At 44.5% G+C, this 17,718-nt stretch overlaps 1 protein-coding gene across 1 annotated transcript; it reads left to right on the top strand.

Annotated features, from left to right (window-relative positions):
• Nucleotides 1–283: 283 nt before the first annotated feature.
• coq6 (coenzyme Q6 monooxygenase) lies at nucleotides 284–17,242 on the top strand. Its single transcript, XM_083633551.1, has 12 exons — nucleotides 284–629; nucleotides 1,057–1,191; nucleotides 5,777–5,835; nucleotides 9,671–9,797; nucleotides 11,301–11,431; nucleotides 11,542–11,649; nucleotides 12,563–12,625; nucleotides 12,764–12,871; nucleotides 15,115–15,317; nucleotides 15,574–15,689; nucleotides 16,395–16,561; nucleotides 17,123–17,242. The coding sequence occupies exons 1-12, from the start codon at nucleotides 428–430 to the stop codon at nucleotides 17,150–17,152; spliced, it is 1,449 nt and encodes a 482-aa protein (XP_083489677.1). The 5' UTR covers nucleotides 284–427; the 3' UTR covers nucleotides 17,153–17,242.
• Nucleotides 17,243–17,718: the final 476 nt, after the last annotated feature.

Raw genomic sequence — 17,718 nt, 5'->3', positions numbered from 1 at the left:
TCCGCATTGTGGTTTCCGAGACTCGTAGTTCTATCTTTGGCGAAAGGATAAAGTAGATCCTACTTTGTAATGTTCTCATTCTGATTCAACCAAAATTATTAGTACGAGGTTTCAACTATACGGTCAGTGGGCTTGCTCCAAGTTTCTACTATTGACTGTTTCTACCCCTGTTTTGGTAGCATTAGCACCGTGTGTGGACAGACCGAGCATTGCCAGTTGCTACAGCCGTATTCTCTGATTGGACGGCAACCAGGAAGTACTTCCTCACTCGTACGCATGTAACAACATGGCTGGATTACAGAAGGGACTCAGCTGTCATTAGGACACATTCAAGGGGAAACGTCTGCTAGTCAACTGAAAGGATTCCAACTTCAAAGTTGGACTTTTCTTTTGCTGGGTCTATCGCATTTTGCTTAGTGGAGATAGAATGCACACTCTAAGAAAAGCGACGCTGGCCTTAAATGGGAGTGGTCGGTGTTACATCGCCGTAAAACACCTGTCCGCTGCCAAAATCATCAGTCGAAGACTTGTGTGCACAGAACACGAGCAGGACCCCGGCAAGAATGAGCTGTATGATGTTATTATATCCGGAGGAGGGATGGTTGGATCCGCCATGGCATGTTCCTTGGGTGAGTGGTTCCCTCCCACTATACTGTCTGTCTGCGCGTGTATGACACATAAACCTGTCAAAATCAGGCTGTTATCCACGGCTGTTCTTATTCACCCTGATCTGCATTCTACAAACAGAAAGACTGAGACAGATAGGAGCCTCTACTACTTATTCTCCTTGATTGAACAATTTGGAAAGTAATTTATTGTTGATAATACACTTGGTGATGCCACAGAAAGAAAGCTGTAATTAACAGTAACATGAAGTCTAGCCTCAAATCTCATGACACCAGAAATGCCTAATTATTGCACACACACACAGGCACACCACAAGATTTAAATCATGTGTAGCCTATAGGCTACTCAAATAATCCTGTTTAGAATTTCCATAGCATAACATGGAAGGGAGCCTATATAGATTGAATGCAGAAAGTAATTTTCTTTCAGGCATGGATCCCAACTTGGATGGGAAGAAGATTCTGCTGCTTGAAGCGGGCAACAAGAAAGTGATGGACAAACTCCCAGAGACCTACAGCACCAGAGTCAGCTCCATCAGTCCAGGCTCTGCCACGCTGCTCAGTGGTACAGTATACACCCACACACCCTGAGACACAGACGCAGCACTATCAAATACATCTACAAAAGGGATGCCCAAAACTTTTTTAGGATGAGAGCTATTTACAAAAAAGAAATAGTTGTGTGAGCTACTTATTTTCACCTTGTCCCCCAAGTACCTTTAGCACATTTTAACAATATTATATATTTAACACGTTCACTGCCATTGACGAGATATCTCGTCTTAAAAAATCCAACGGTTGACTGCCAATGACGAGATATCTCGTCTTAAAAAAAAAAAAAAAAAATTGACGGTGGGACGTGGATCAACGCCCCCCACGTCTCCTATAAAAATATTGGAGCCACCGAACGTGTACAACCCATTCCACCGACCCACTAAGTGGCGACAGTGCTCTCCAGACTAGAAAAAGCCGAGCCAAAACTGCAGGGGAACGCGCAAGGAAACCATTCTCTCATACTGTAAAATGGATTGGCGAAAACGCTTTCGCTTTCGCGCATTATCGCGCTGGGAGCTGGCGGTGGGGGATTGCAAATTTGCATAATAGATCATGCGTGCAACACACTTTGAAACACCCGCAGAAAGCCCACAATCGCACGCAGCTTCATTGCAGCTGAGCTCACAACCGAAACGACTCATGCAGACTCGCCCAAAGAGCAGCCGCCAGCAGCCAGGCAGCACAGACAGGCAGAGCCTCGCTTGTGACAAACGCTGCAAAGCCACCAGAGACACACCCACGGAGGGAGGAGTTTGAAGGAGAGGGGGGTTTCCTGCTGCTATGGAGGAAATTACTGTTCAAAACTATTGTTTAGATGTCTGACGTCTTACGCCAAAAATAAATGGTTAAAGTGACTGTTCTATCGAATTTCACAAAAAGCCATTTATCTCAGAATAAATTTTCAGACGCTGAAACCATGCTGTATTCTACTGCTAATGCCTACATAACTACTAACTCTACAAACTAACTCTTTTAGACAGAGAAAGCACACATTCTATTAGTTCTTTTGAGATAATTTGTGTTCACAAAATCTTAGCAGAAAAGAATCCTCGGCTCTTGAAAGATGAGCCAGAATCCTCAAAAAAAAAACTTGGCAGAACCTACCTACAGTATTGAAAAAACGGCTGGCAGTGAATGTGTTAACATTATTTAATAATGTTTAATAATCTTAAATACTTTAGATACTGAGTTAGCTATACTGTACATGAGAGTGATTTAGTTTATGCATTAAAAAAACAAAAAAACATTTAGGATTTCTTTGGCGAGCTACTTATTGATGGCCCAAGAACTACCGGTAGATCATGATCTTCCTATTGGGCACCCCTGATCTACAAGTTGATCAAAAGGGTAGAGTATACTGTAGCAGCATTCGGTGAAACATTTCAGTAAAGTCAAAGTACAGGTTAATTTCTTATACAGTTTATTAAAGTAATGGGGCACTGGCACTACTAAAGCAGTGGTAATCTTAGTTTATGACAAACAAGTTCTTTCTGTGGTGGTGATCAGTGTCCTGCCTGTGATTAAACCTATTAGCGGTGCTTGACTATATAAATGGTTCCCACAAAGTAGGCCAGGGATCAGACAGTCCCGTCACCAGACTTAACAGGATCTTACCTGGCTTCCATTGTCCCTGTTCTGATCCATGTCACCTTGGCATTTCCATGACACTATTCTTACACTATGGGTGCAATCACACTTGCAGTTCTTTTTCTTTGACCCAAACCATAGTTAAAAAATAAAAGTATAATTTTCTGCATATTTGGTTTGATTAGGTTCACACTGCCAAATTACAAGTAAACCAAGGCGTGGAAACAAAAAGTCACCTGGACTCACAAGTAGCTCACTTTATTGGACAGAGAGCCAACCTTCATCATCCTGCGAGATCAAAGCTGTTGGCGGCCGGGGATTCCTTCGGATTCCTGAACTATATATATTTTTTTATATATATATAAATCTTTGCTGTAATTTAACATGTCTGGTTTTCATACCACTCAAGAACCCATGAAGAAATAGGGAGGCACGATGATATCGGCAGTCGGCTTGGCACGTCATTGGTATCATCCGATAAAGGCTTTACAATGAAATATCGGCATCGGCCCGAAATTAACATTTCTGCCGATAAAATGATGCTTTAATTATGCCCAAATGCTCAATGCTTGACTAAATGCTGACTAAATGCTCGACACCATGATCCTGTTGCATTTGAAAAGCATTATATTTACGTCTGCAGCTGCCAGTGGGCCATCACAATAAGAGTAGGCATGAGAATGTGTGGTCATTCCACTACAGGAGAGACTTGATGTTCTCTGAAATTAGGTGCGGGAAAATGCGCAATCGGTCAGAAAGTTGGAAAACATCAGCATATCGGATACCGTAAAAAAAAAGAAGAAGAAATGAAAAAAAGAAAAAAAGAAATGGCTGAATATAATATCAGTCCAGGCTGCAGTTTGCCCTAAGTTCACTTTTGTTATGCTTGGCTTTATAAGAACTAAGAATTAGTAACTATAGAGAGTAGCTATCAGATGTCAACGTTTGTCTTCTTATGAAACAACAGTCAATTCTCTTGCAGTGCTAGTGAAAAGTTTATTGACATAAAGGAATGAAGGTTTTACCACTAAATACCATCAATAAATCTTTCACTAGCATTGCAGTCAGCTGGAGTTTATTTGAAAGTGTGTGCATTGACCTCATTGACCTCCCCACTGGCACTTGTCCCGAGAAGAAAAGGTGTGTGAAGGACTTGCCCTACATGCCTGAACAACAAGCCGTCTCCTACACAGTGCTGCCACACTTGGCCGTATGTATAGCATACAAGTTATAATTTTCACCCTTCTGAAATAATGCGGCTTGCTTACGATCACTCATCACAGTTTATTAGTGTTGGCAAGGAACACCAGAGCAAATTATGTACCAGGAATCCATTTGATGTCTACAGTATGTTCTATTCTTTATTGCCACAGAGAGAATTTGTCTTGCACACAGCAACATTAAAGTATTAATAGAATATATTTATCAATATAAATAATAACACTCACTGATGACATCACAATTGCTTGAGTGACCTCACCCTATCAGCATAATCTTACCTTTCTTAATCTTGCACTGGTAGGCAGGCCAGGAGCAGTGGGCAGCTTTCTTGTGTACAGTGCTCAGGGACCATCTTCACTGTTGTCACTGGTCAGATGACGATCTGCATGTTTTTAGTGGGGGTCAATACCCATGTTGTATGGGAACCCCAGGGGAGCATCGGGAGAACATGCAAACTCCACACAGAAAGGCCCATTTGATGAGATAACCCACCTGGGCCATAAGCACTGAAGACATAGTGGGGGGGACACCCACAGCAGTGCTATCACTGCACCACCGTGCCCCTGAGCTGCTTAGGGACCTACAAGCAGGTCCTGAGCGTACTCTCCAGAAGGGCACCCGGATGGTGGTGGTGCAGAAAATGGACAAGGTGGTTGAATGTGAGATTTCTGTAGGGACAAACAAGGTGAAAGGATCTTCCTGCCATCATTTCTGTCATGGTGAGGACCATGTCTCTTCACCTTTGTCAGACGGCAGTTCCAAATCAGTTTGGCTTTCTCATTTACCATCAACAAAGGTCAAGGGCAAGAGAATGACCGAGTTGGCACCTACCTACCTTAGCTAGTGTTTGCTTATGGCAGCTCTACACAGCCTTCACCAGGGGAAAGCCAGCCAGCACCATCAAAGTACTTATTGAAGGTGATGAGGGAATAACAGACAGCAGCGTCTATAAGGAGCTGCTGTAATCCTGTACTCATATAAACATTTCCATAGCTGCACATCATCTCCAGAGTCTCCACCCTAGAAATCGAGCGTGCGCAGCATGCAAGATTTCTAGTAATTAATAATTAATGTAAGTATTAATAGCTTAGACAACAAATGACATTCACATCACAACAAATAATGAAACATAGGCATACATCAAATAAACAAGTCAAATAAAAACACATACCGTATTCAGGTTACACTTTGACCAAGGGTGGGAATTTCGTCATTTTAAGGGCAAGGTCACCTGGCCTTCACAACACAGTTTTTGTTCAGGGCACAAGGCCACATGCCAGGGCACAAAGGCAATTCATTGCTCTATTGACATTGCGAAGGGCGATTTTTCTGAAATGTGTGTTAAAATGAAACAATTACACATCCTTGACAGGCTACATTAAACTGAGACCACTGAAGCTTTTAATGCAACTGACAGTAGCAGGCTGGTAGCAGGGCACTGCCAAGGTGGCCTTAGGGATCTCAGGGCATCACGGCCAGAGGGAGGGGCAACGGAGGCCATGGCCGCCATGTAATTCTCACCCTGCTTGGACCCTTCTTGAACTAAAGAAAAAACATCTACAAATGACAAATGCTACTTATTCCTTCTTAAAACAACTTTCAACAAATGCTGTTTATTCCTTTTAAAAAGTCTTAGCTGACGAAGACCAACACTAAACACTTATATAAAAATGTACCTGAGCAGAAGTTAGTGTTTTCACTTTAGGATCATGATAGGTTTATGTGTAACACAGAGTGTCTTGCATCTTTGCTGAGTGAATTCTTTAAAATGCTTTTTGCACACACAGGTATTGGAGCCTGGGATTACATCACAAACATGAGGTGCAAGCCCTATCAGAAGATGCAGGTATCTTCACCGTCCTTCACACATGAAGTTGCTTTTTTAAATTTGTGCAACACAGGGCTAATTACATTAGTACAGCTTTATCAAGAGGGAGAGGGGACGTTATAAAACAAGATAACACATTTAGCATAAGATCTACCAAAAGCATTTGTTTGTTTTTGTTACCCCCCCATATATTTATTGTTAATAGAAATTGTTTTTACAATATATTCTGCTCTGCTGCATTTCAATGGATTGTATATACAGTAGGACTTGAAATTAACTTTTTTGATCACCAGCCAATATGGCGCCTATTTTAAAGTTACCAGTCCAGAATTTCCACTAGCCAAAATGTTTTTTCTTGAAATAAACCAGATTATAGTGCCACTGGGTTAATTTAAGCATTGCAAGAATTAGTCAAAACAAACAAACAGCATAATCTATAAATTACAGTATTTCACTGATATTCCTCAATTGTGTTGATTTCAAATTGTGTGGAAATAAAAGGAGCTAAAAATAACAAAGACATGCCAAGAGACTATAATCTAGCAGCTACGTAGCCTACAGTAAATAACACTATTCATTTTCTTTTTGTTCATTTTCACCTCAGTGAAGAAGGTAACTGTAGGAGCCAGATATGGTGTGGTCGTATGTCCTGTGTACCAGGTCACCCGGTGGTTAGACATCTCAGTAGCTTACAGCAGTGGTTCTCAAATGGGGGTCCGCGGACCCCCAGGGGTCCGTGGCACTTTGCCAGGGGGTCCACGAAAAGTTTTCAAGTAAAAAAAAAAAAATGCTACATGTTAATTATTCCTTCTCAAACTACTTCCTACATGGTGCTAGTCTATCAAAATATCTTGGCTGTCATTGATTGTGTTGCATAGTGGTTTTCTGTACTGTTGACAAATTGTGATATTGTAAGTCGCTTTGGACAAAACAAAAGTGTCTGCCAAATGACGTAATGTAAATGTAATGTAATAAAAAAAATATATATATATATATTTTTTTGCAAAATCTTCATAGTTCAATGAAAATAGTTTATGCTTTCAATCTAAAATGGTTCATGGATTACATTCTAATAACAAACCTATCAAATTAAAAGTCAAGCACGTTACCGTGGAAACAATTAAGCTTAGCCCAAAATCACAAATCAGAATGAGGGGGTCCCCGGTATATTTTCGATCTTGTAAGGGGTCCTTGGCTGAAAAACATTTGAGAACCTCTGGCTTACAGTAATAGACTGAGCTCCTTCAACAGTAACTGTATCCATCTTGCACCATTGCTCCAACTCACTGCCAGGCTGGCGCTGCACTACGGAGGTCGATGCCGTCTGTTTCTCTATCAGGAGGATTACAGGAAAAACGACTGGTCTGATCTTCACGAAGCTTCGTGCGAGGGTGTAGCATGGACCAGGGAACAACCCATTCAATTGTGGAGCAGATCCGTATCCGACTCAAGCCTCACAAACAAGGCAATTGGCCTTAATTGGTGGAGGTCTATGCTGTGCACTCTGTGTGCTCTGTCTCGCGTGAGCATAACCAAGCCGTTACACAGCGCTTCCACGGGGGTCTGAAAAGTTGCCAAATTCGCAACACACAGCCTACGGTCTCACACACAGCATACGGTCTCGCACAGACATGTAGAATTAGGACCAGGCTGATTGTTTCTGCAGCCTGCTTCAAACAGATGCAGCGATACTTAGGGTAGGGCTCGGTTCATCACCAGCCAAATTGGCTAGTAACTTTACAATGTTACCTACCATAGTACATTTTTACCCACATTTGGCGGGTTGGTGGGTGTTAATTTCAAGCCCTGATTATATACAATAGAGAGAGGCAGCAGTTGAAAGATGTAAAAAGAGGTGAAGAGGTTGAGCTGAGGACATGGTGTGCACCGCAGCATCTAACTGCAATATAAAACTTTGCCCTAAATCACTCTGCTTGTTAGGCAAGTTTAGTTTTCCTCATATCTCATCTATACTTTCAGGTTTACCGTCATGTAAGTATTTATATCCCCTAAAAAAAGTAGTACTGTACAATTTGGACATTCAGCTTCCACTCAGTCATTTAGCGCGATGAACATGCAACACGACGCCATATCACCCCGGTATGCTTGTTGACATTGAAATCTGGCATTCTTTTTGTTTGTTCCCTTTTGCACTCTCTGCATGTTTACTGTAGAAGCCATGCAAAATTCATGGCACGCGATGGCACGTGCCAAGGAACACAACAAGGTACATTTATAAAAAGACCCTGGCTCATTGAGGGTAGCCTACTGGCTGTCTCTCTGGCCAAAACAGCACAGTGTTTATTTATTAAAGTCATGTTTGTTATGAAGAATGAATCTCTTAGACGTTTTCAAATTGGTACTCCTTCCCCCCCTGTCTTCTAATTATGAAGATTCATGTGAAAGATGGGCAGAAGATGAAAGATTAGGAGAGCGGTTGTCTGCAGCAAAGTGAACTGGTTTTCCGGCTGCGGGCCCAGATGTAAGATGTGGTCGGCGTGTACCAAACACTTGACCGTGCGGTTTCTCTCTGGGCCTGCAATGTCATCTTGAAACACTGTATGGTCATTATGGTGATATACATCTACCTCTCCCAGAATACCTTCACTCTGCTACCGCTGCTTCCCAGCCATATACATCTGATTGGAAAGCATTGAGGTCAGCTGTAAATGAGGTCCCTTACATGCATTAAAAGGTACTTCCAACTTAATTGCCCCCATAAGGGAGAACGGGGCAGCTGTGGCTGAGGAGGTAGAGTGGGTCGTCCACTAATCGCTTTGGATAAAAGAGCTCGGTGGTTCGATCCCTGGCTCCTCCGCATGTCGAAGTGTCCTTGGGCAAGATACTGAACCCCAAATTGCTCCCAATGGCTGCGTCAACACTCTGCATGGTAGCTTGCTGCCATTGGTGTATGATTTTGTGTGTGTGTGTGTGTGTGTGTGTGTGTGTGTGTGTGTGTGTGTGTGTGTGTGTGTGTGTGTGTGTGTGTGTGTGTGTGTGTGTGTGTGTGTGTGTAAATTGGTGGATGTAGGCATTGTAAAGCACTTTGGATGAAAGTGCTTTATAAATGCAGTCCATTTCCATTCCATTTAGATGAGATGTTGTCATTGTCATTAGGCATCATGCATTTGTAGGATTCTTTCCTCACATATTACGTTGCAGAGAGCATTGTGTTGAAACCTCGCAGAGAAAATAGCAACTCAGTCTTTTCAGGAATTGTATCTTTTCGCCCTGCATTAACAAAAAACCAAAGCAATTTTGGGGTTGGTCTCAGTAAATCTTTCCTCCCAACCGCTTATCACAAGTTGCAAACCCACTGCCATTAGTGGTTTTCTGAAGGGTATATTCCCCCACTTTATGGCGAGTTGGAAAAAAGTAGCGTAGCAGCATATTACTGCAGAATGATGGGGTTTGTCGCCATAGTTACAACAACCCATGAGGGGATTCATCTTGTACAAACACTTTCACCCCCTCGTGTTTAACTGAAACGTGCCCTGAGGGCTGAAATGACAGTAGCCCAAGAGACTATATCTCATTCTGCCGCTTTGGGTTGTGGGTAAATATTGACTGACTCTGTAATGTTCACAAACATGTCATTTGTTATTTGTGTTTCCAAGTCCATCCTCTGCCTCATGAAAGCTCCATTAAGCTGAAGTCAAGCGTCCAGCCAGAAGGGTGCTGGTGACCCCCGCAGCCTGGGCTTTAACGTATAGCAGGCCGTGCCAAGCTCTGCCAACAGCTAACAACTTTGATGTGTTCAGTTCAATGAAGCTCTGGCAGGCTATATATAGGGAGAGGGGATACATGTGAGGAGAGACTTGTGGACCGCACGCATAATGGGCCTCTCATTTAGGTTTGGGATGCCTGCTCAGATGCCCTGATTACCTTCGATAAGGAGAACCTGCAGGACGAGATGGCATACATTGTGGAGAACGACATCATTGTGGCCGCACTCACGAAACAGCTGGACAGTCTCTCTGGTAAGCAGCAAACGCAACGTCATTTCTGATTTAAATTGAAAGGCCCGCGCTGCGCATTAGCAGAGCTCTACAAGACCTTGATTCCTGTGCCATGTGGTTAATGGACAGTGGGTCTGGCAGCTAATGCCATCACATTCGCTCCATCCTGTCCCCAGGATTTGTTTATTTGTACTTTTCCGAGTGCCTGTTTTTAAAAGCTAATTCAGCTCTTGGAGCCATCCATGTTTTTCCTGCTATTTCAATCAGGCACCGCAGCACTCAGCACAGCACAGAGGGACCCGGCCGGCACCCGGCTGAAGACACGTGGAGTGGTCCTGTGACCTATTTAAAACTGCCATGTGCTCCTGCCTTCGCCACCTCTTAAGACACGAAAGCGCTGACAGTGTAGAGCGCCGTACTGCTGTTGACATTAGACCAACTTTTGTGAGGTTCGCAAATAAAACCCTGCTCTGCGATGTGCTTGACAGTTAAACTGGCATATTTATAAACAGACTTTTCAACATTTTGCACCAAACAACAGATGTGTGGTGGCTGCACGTTTTGCCTCATGTGCCTTGTCCTCGTCCGTCTCTCTTCTCATTTTAGCCGCGTGTTATTCTCTAGATGCACTACATGAAAAGCATTGCTCCGCACCAGCTGCTTTCAATGTTACTCTGCTCTCCAATCAATAACTACTAGTGTTATCCTCTAGATGCACTACATGAAAAGCGCGCTCCATATTATATACAGTCTAAAGCGTGCTCCGCTCCGCACCAGCTGCTTTCAATGTTACTCTGCTCTCCAATCATTGCGAGCCCAATATTTGACACTCGTGTTCGGGAACCAGTAGTGGATCTGCGGATGGGCCGCGCTCCAAGTCGGCAAGAGCAAGCGTAATTCAGGATCCTTTCATGTTTAGGATGACCGACTACTGATATTTTAGGAAAAGTGGGTGTTTTAGTGCAAAAGCCAACAGGCTGGCAGCATGTGCAGAGTGTGGCATGGTGTGCTTGTAGATAAACACTATTAGTCAATGCAATGTGGCAAGCCAAGACCATTAAGACGAGTGTCAAATGTGAGCTTCAGCAGCGAGCCTCGGCCAGGAGGGAAACCAGTGGTGTTTTATGAGGTGCTTTATAGATCTTCCACTGCCCCGCTTGCAGCCAAACCATACAACTAACTCTTTTTGTAGGAAAAAAGTAGCAAAGCACTGATTTAGTGTGTCCAATTGTGATGATAGACATGACCTCTCCTGATCCCTTTGTTAGACAAAAGACTCATACCAGGGTGAGAGGGGGCCATTCTATTTAGAGAAACAGCCGTTTCCTTGTCTGCAGCCTTTGTGGTCACATCTGTCTGCCCTGGTTCTGACAGATAACATGCAAGTTATCTGTCAGAACCAATCTGTTAAAGGTGATGAAGCCCTAACCCAAAGCTTGTCCTGGTTCTGTCAGATAACGTGCAGGTTAAGTACAGGTCCAAGTTGATGAAGCTCTAACCCAAAGCTTGTCCTGGTTCTGTCAGATAATGTGCAGGTTAAGTACAGGTCCAAGGTGGTGAAGTATACCTGGCCCATGTCGCACCAGGCAGCTGACTCCATCCCCTGGGTCCAGGTCACCTTGGCCAGCGGCGAGATCCTGCAAGCCAGGCTACTGGTAGGTGGACATACTGTATACAGATGATATTGAGAAGAGACTGCATCTAGATTGCACTTTTGGTCTTGAATGTTTTGCTTGATCTCATCTGTGTGGATATTCTTTTTCAGATTGGCGCCGATGGCCCAAACTCGATGGTGAGACGGGAATCGGGGATACCTACAGTCAAGTGGAATTATGACCAGTCTGCTGTGGTGGCTGTGCTGCACCTATCAGAGGTATAAACAACATACGCACGCACGCACGCACGCATGCACGCACGCACGCACACACTGTGCTGCACCTATCAGAGGTATAAACAACATGCACAAGCACGCACGCACGCACGCATGCACGCACACACTGTGCTGCACCTATCAGAGGTATAAACAACATGCGCACGCACGCACACACACACACACACACACACAGGGCAGGGGTAGTCAATACCTTTTAAGATATCAACCAAAATAACCCAGTATCAAGTAGTATCGAAACTTCTCCAGTCAAATGATACCTGCATTCCATCCTTTATGTACACAGATCTAGGGGGGGGGGGAGACAATTTGTATGGTTTTGCTCGCAGCCAATCACCGCAAGCATTCTTCGATTTAATGAGACGTGTGATTGGCCCACTACCACAGCAGCTACAACCCTCTGTGGGGGTGAAGTTGTGTGTGACAGGGTTGGCAGTTCAGCGTGCCGAAAAAGTTATCGAATGAAGTACTCTTGGTACCGCTACCACTTTAAGGGTACTGGTATTGGTACTAGTATCACAATGTTTTAAATGATGATACCCGTCCCTACACACAAATATACACATGGCTTCATTGATCGTTATTTACTATCATGTGTGCATTGCATCTACCCCTTTTTTATTATGCAACTTATCTTTTTATTGCACACACAAACATTTAAGTAAGATCTAGGTTCTATAGTAAGCCTGGCTCAGTATTTTACGGTGATGGTTATTTTCATTTCGCATCTGTCAGCCTGCAAAGAACAATGCTGCACAGCAGACAGAGGTTCCACCCAGCAAGACCCATCATAATATCTTGTTTTTATGTGCAGGATATGTAATTAAAATCTATATAAGTTGCCACAGTATTTCAGTATAATATATAATTTAATATATTTTTATGTGTCTGTCAGCCCACAGAGAACAATGTCGCGTGGCAGAGGTTCCTCCCAACAGGACCCATAGCGATGTTACCGGTAAATTATCCACATCATTTTCTAGTTATGTAGTTGTTGTTCTAAAATGTCCATCCATCATATGATAAAGTGCCTGTTTCCTGTGCCCTGCCCTGAGGATGTGATAAAGCATGGGTACCTGTGTGCTGTGCCCTGCAGCTGTCCGACACAGAGAGCTCTCTGGTGTGGTCGACCAGCCACCGCCACGCTGAGGAGCTGCTGGAGCTGGATGAGGAGAGCTTTGTGGACGCCATCAACTCTGCCTTCGTAAGTCTCCCTACTGACTTCACCTGCTCTGAACCTCTGTTCATTAGATAACTGGTACTGTAACGACCACAGTCAGAATCCACAACGGGATAATTTAATTATAAAATGAGAGCTAAAACAGAAAAGGTGGCACTAGTGCTATGAATAAAATAAATAAAATAATATAAAAAAATTAAAAATGCAAGAATAGTAGCATAGTAACTTATTATTGATAAGTATGTGTTTAGTTGATCAAATGAATACTTGAACTGTCTGGGTGCCTTCTGTATTTTAGATATATAGTAAATGATTAATTTCAAGTAATTGGATTTCCCCCCATAATGGATATAAAGCATTTTGAGAAATACTAGAAATATCACACGCTCACTTCTAGCGCGTACTTCTAGTGCTGTGTGCTTCATGCTCACCTGACACCGGTCTTTCTTTACAGTACCAGTTATCTAATAATAATAATAATAAGAACTGGACGGATATTTGTCACATGACCCCCGTTACAACACATGCATACAGGCCCACACACACACTCGTGTCGAAGTTGGGTGGTGAAATACAGTCTGCTCATTTTGACCCAGACATGGCATGCCTTCCTCTGGGGGGCAGCCAGGAGCAGTGGGCAGCTTTTCGGTACAGCGCCCGGGGACCAACTTATGTCGTAGTCGTCGTTGGTCAGGTGACGATCTTCTGCATGTTTTTTTAGTAACAGTTTAGTTTGTTTTTGTTTTTTAGTAAATAAACAGAGGTTCAGTGATAAAGCATCGGTATCTACAGACTACAGAGACCAGTCGACCAGCCACCGCCATAGAGACAGTCGGTCTGTGTGGGAACGCCCACAAAATGTTATACGGCTGGCTCACTAAAGGACGCTGCTGCGGCTCTACCTTACAGGATTGTGGATTCTAGAGCAGGTACATAGACGTCTGTTCAGATGTCCGTTTACTGCGGGGGTTAAATCCCCGATCGTGTCTGCCTGGGCTGGGCTAGCAGCTAAATTGATAGAACGGGGGATTTACCCCACCCTGACCACACCCCCAGCCAGCTACCCCAGCATCTATGACGAGACACAAACTGTCTCTATGCCCATTTGAGCAATTGTGCGCAGAACCCCTCTGCTTTATTATAGTAGTGAGATACTTCTCAGTCATTAGAAGAGGAGCAAACCAAAGAAAAGAAAATGGACGATGTTTTCACGTGTGTATATTCATATAGGACCAATCAGCGTGACATCGCCACACCCAGAACCGCAGCAGTTAACTAGTATGAGTTGTGCCAAACAAACGTTAATATCTCAAAAACTATACATCACATTGCTTATATTTTTGACATTCTGAGTGAGAGCAGAAGTAGCTCAAGGGTCTGATGTATAATATATGTATGTCATGTTAAAGTTGTGTGAACTGTCACACTTTTTAAAATGAAGTGAATTGAGTAAAAAGCACAGCCTGCTAGCGCGAGACACTCAAGGCTGGCTCCATAGGGTCCCATTATAAGCTGCCGTTTGTTTACCAACACTGATCCCTTATTCCCTTGTATATACTGTATGGCATTTATGTTGAGATATTTTTCAACAAATAGACGTGTCACCATTTTGCCCACATGCTACAATGCTGATACTTCACAGTGGACACAATATATCTCTCCACTTTTCTATGTTGGAGAAACTCCCTTTTCCCAAGCTGGCTATTTTTACTAGGCCTGCCGAGTGGACGGGGTCACCACGGCTGAGTCACGTTTGGTTTCAGGCCTGGTTTGCTAATTAAACCTGTGGTCTCCCAGTGTCGACCGTTACTGCATGGAATGTTTTTCAAACAGAGCTAATTCAACTGCATGGCCTGGCCGGCATCATCTTTTAATTAGGCCAGCTCCAGAGGGCCTGCCAAACCAGTTGGTTAGTTAGGGAGGGCAAAGAAAGCACTTTCGCTGGCCTCTAGTTCAGTTTTGCTCCTTTGTCAGCTAATTTCTTTGTCCATTTGTCCACTCAAAAGAATAATGTCTTTGTTTTCTCTCTCTTCTGGCCCCTTCTCGTTCTGTGTGGATCTGCCCCCCCCCCCCCCCCCCCGCTCTGTCTGTCTGTCTGTCTCTGTCTGTCTGTCTGTCTCTGTCTGTCTGTCTGTCTCTGTCTGTCTGTCTGTCTCTGTCTGCTCTGTCCGTCTGTCTATCTGCCCCCCGCTCTGTCCGTCTGTCTGTCTATCTCTCTCTCTCTCTGTCTGTCTGTCTGTCTGCCTGTCTGTGTGTTCCTGTGACAGTGGAGTAATGAGAACCAGTCAGAGCTGATAGAGACGGCCGGCTCTCTGTTCCGCAGTGCCCTGTCGGCCCTCATGCCGTCCGCCGGCTCAGCCCGCCAGCTCCCCCCCAGTGTGGCTGGGATCGGCCCGAAGAGCCGGGTCATGTTCCCGCTGGGCATGGGACACGCATCCCAGTACATTAGGCACCGTGTGGCTCTCATCGGGTAAGGCAGTAACACGCAGAGGAGTGCCCTGCTGACTCAGAGGAGTGCCCTGCTGACTCAGAGAGTGCCCTGCTGACTCAGAGGAGTGCCCTGCTGTCTCAGACGCAACTCTCACTCATACTTTGAGCCCACACTATAAACAAAATCCTGCACTGTATGTTGATGTATTTGCATGGTGAGGGACGTGTGTGTGTGTGTGTGTGTGTGTGTGTGTGTGTGTGTGTGTGCGTGTGTGTGCGTGTGTGTGTCTTTGCAGGGACGCTGCCCACCGTGTGCACCCCCTGGCGGGTCAGGGAGCCAACCTGGGCTTTGGGGATGTGGCTTTCCTCACACATGTCCTCAGCCATGCAGCCTTTAATGGGAAGGACCTGGGTCAGTGTGAACTCTAAACAGACACAGGTCCTCCTCAGCCTTTAATGGGAAGGACCTGGGTCAGTGTGAACTCTAAACAGACACAGGTCCTCCTCAGCCTTTAGTGGGAAGGACCTGGGTCAGTGTGAACTCTAAACAGACACAGGTCCTCAGCCTTTAGTGGGAAGGACCTGGGTCAGTGTGAACTCTAAACAGACACAGGTCCTCAGCCTTTAGTGGGAAGGACCTGGGTCAGTGTGAACTCTAAACAGACACAGGTCCTCAGCCTTTAGTGGGAAGGACCTGGGTCAGTGTGAAGTCTAAACAGACACAGGTCCTCCTCAGCCTTTAGTGGGAAGGACCTGGGTCAGTGTGAACTCTAAACAGACAGTTTAGCTGTTTACCTAAGCTCTTTTCCATAGCCCCAGCTCAAACGCATGCTGTTGATCTTGATTATAAAAATAATTTATTTGATGTTTTTCTGGCCATTCTGCCAAGAACTGTATGTTGCTTTTCATAAAAATGTAAATCATGTGATATTGTATTTACCCCCCCCCCCCCCCCCCCCCGCTACAGCAGCCTGGTCAGTTTTGAAGTCAAAATAGCACAAGTGTATTGACTTACTGTAATACAGAGAACACATGAAAGACATACACAGGCTTAACGCACTGGGAAACCATGCTCTCTAGACTTTTGAACCCTCACTGTTGTGTTTTGCGTGTGCAGGGGCGATGCAGCACCTGTTAGAATACGAGACCGAACGCCAGCGGCACAACCTGCCCATGATGGCTGCCATAGACCTCATGAAACGCCTCTATTCTACGAACGCTGCCCCCATGGTTCTCCTACGCACCTTCGGTCTCCAGGCCACCAACATGCTCCCACCACTAAAGGTAGGCTCTCTCCTTTTAACACACCACAGTGAGCCTGGCTTCCCTGGACCATAGCCAACACACAGGCCATTCCATGTGTCACTCAGAACATATGAGCCACCTGTCACAAACGTAAGCCCCACCCCGCTTCCACCCTCTCTTCTGATTACATGGAGCTTTACTTCAGCGGTGTCTATAATTTCCATGGTTCTGAACCTACTACTATGGCATCTATGTTTAGCCCCAAATGTAGTGTTACCAGAAGTGTGTGGGTGGGGTGCAGGGCCGGCCCTCGGGCAGCGGACAGCGGTGTTGGCTTGTGTTTTCACACCCCTTTTATTACAGACCACTCATGTGAAATGGCTTTATTCCCTACTAAGTGATTCAGACCAAAGCGACTGTAACTGGTTGTAAAGGCATTTCACTATGGAGGCACAAAGTTTAGCTTGGCATTTTTTCCATATTAAATGTTGTGAGTTTACAGGTCTTGATTAGATGTTTGCAGTAACATGCTGTCAGTTGGCATGATTAAACAGATGAGAGTTTTGACTCTCTGACCCCTTTCACTTTTTGCCTCGACAGGAGCAGATCATGGCATTTGCGAGCAAGTGATGCATGTGTGCATCAGTGCATGCAGGCACTGCTGGTGGATCTCCAATGACTGTATGCTATAGTGGTTTTGTGGATGGAATGTAAACGTGTAAATTTAATAAAGATTTATTTTACTCTTTTGTGTTTCTTGTTATGTTTCTTGAGTAACCTAGACCAGAGCCTTCACATCAGATGTGATTATCTATCATCTATATCAGCATACCGACGGTTTTAGCTTGACAACAAAAACATTCTAAATTGAACCCCCGCTCACTTCCTGTTGCAGTGTTTGCTATGGACATAAAAGAAAAAAAAACATTCAAGTGCAGGACTGACCATTCCGTGAAAACCATCTATACAGCTGAGCGGCGAAAACAAAAGTAACGATGTCGAGTGAATATTTCTGCAGTTTGCCGAATGCTGAGAAAAAGGAAGTGCTGTGGGGTTGCGCTCTGGTTCAGTGATGATGTCACTGATGTCATAGGCATTGTGACATCACTGATGATGTCATCAGTGGCACACACACACGAGAGCGATTGAGGGAGAGAGGAGAGGGAGGGACTGGGGGAGAGAAAGAGGGAGACGCG

This window comes from Poromitra crassiceps (assembly GCF_964638095.1).
Source record: "Poromitra crassiceps genome assembly, chromosome: 3".
NCBI lineage: Eukaryota > Metazoa > Chordata > Actinopteri > Beryciformes > Melamphaidae > Poromitra > Poromitra crassiceps.
This window is presented reverse-complemented; position numbering and strand designations above follow the sequence as displayed.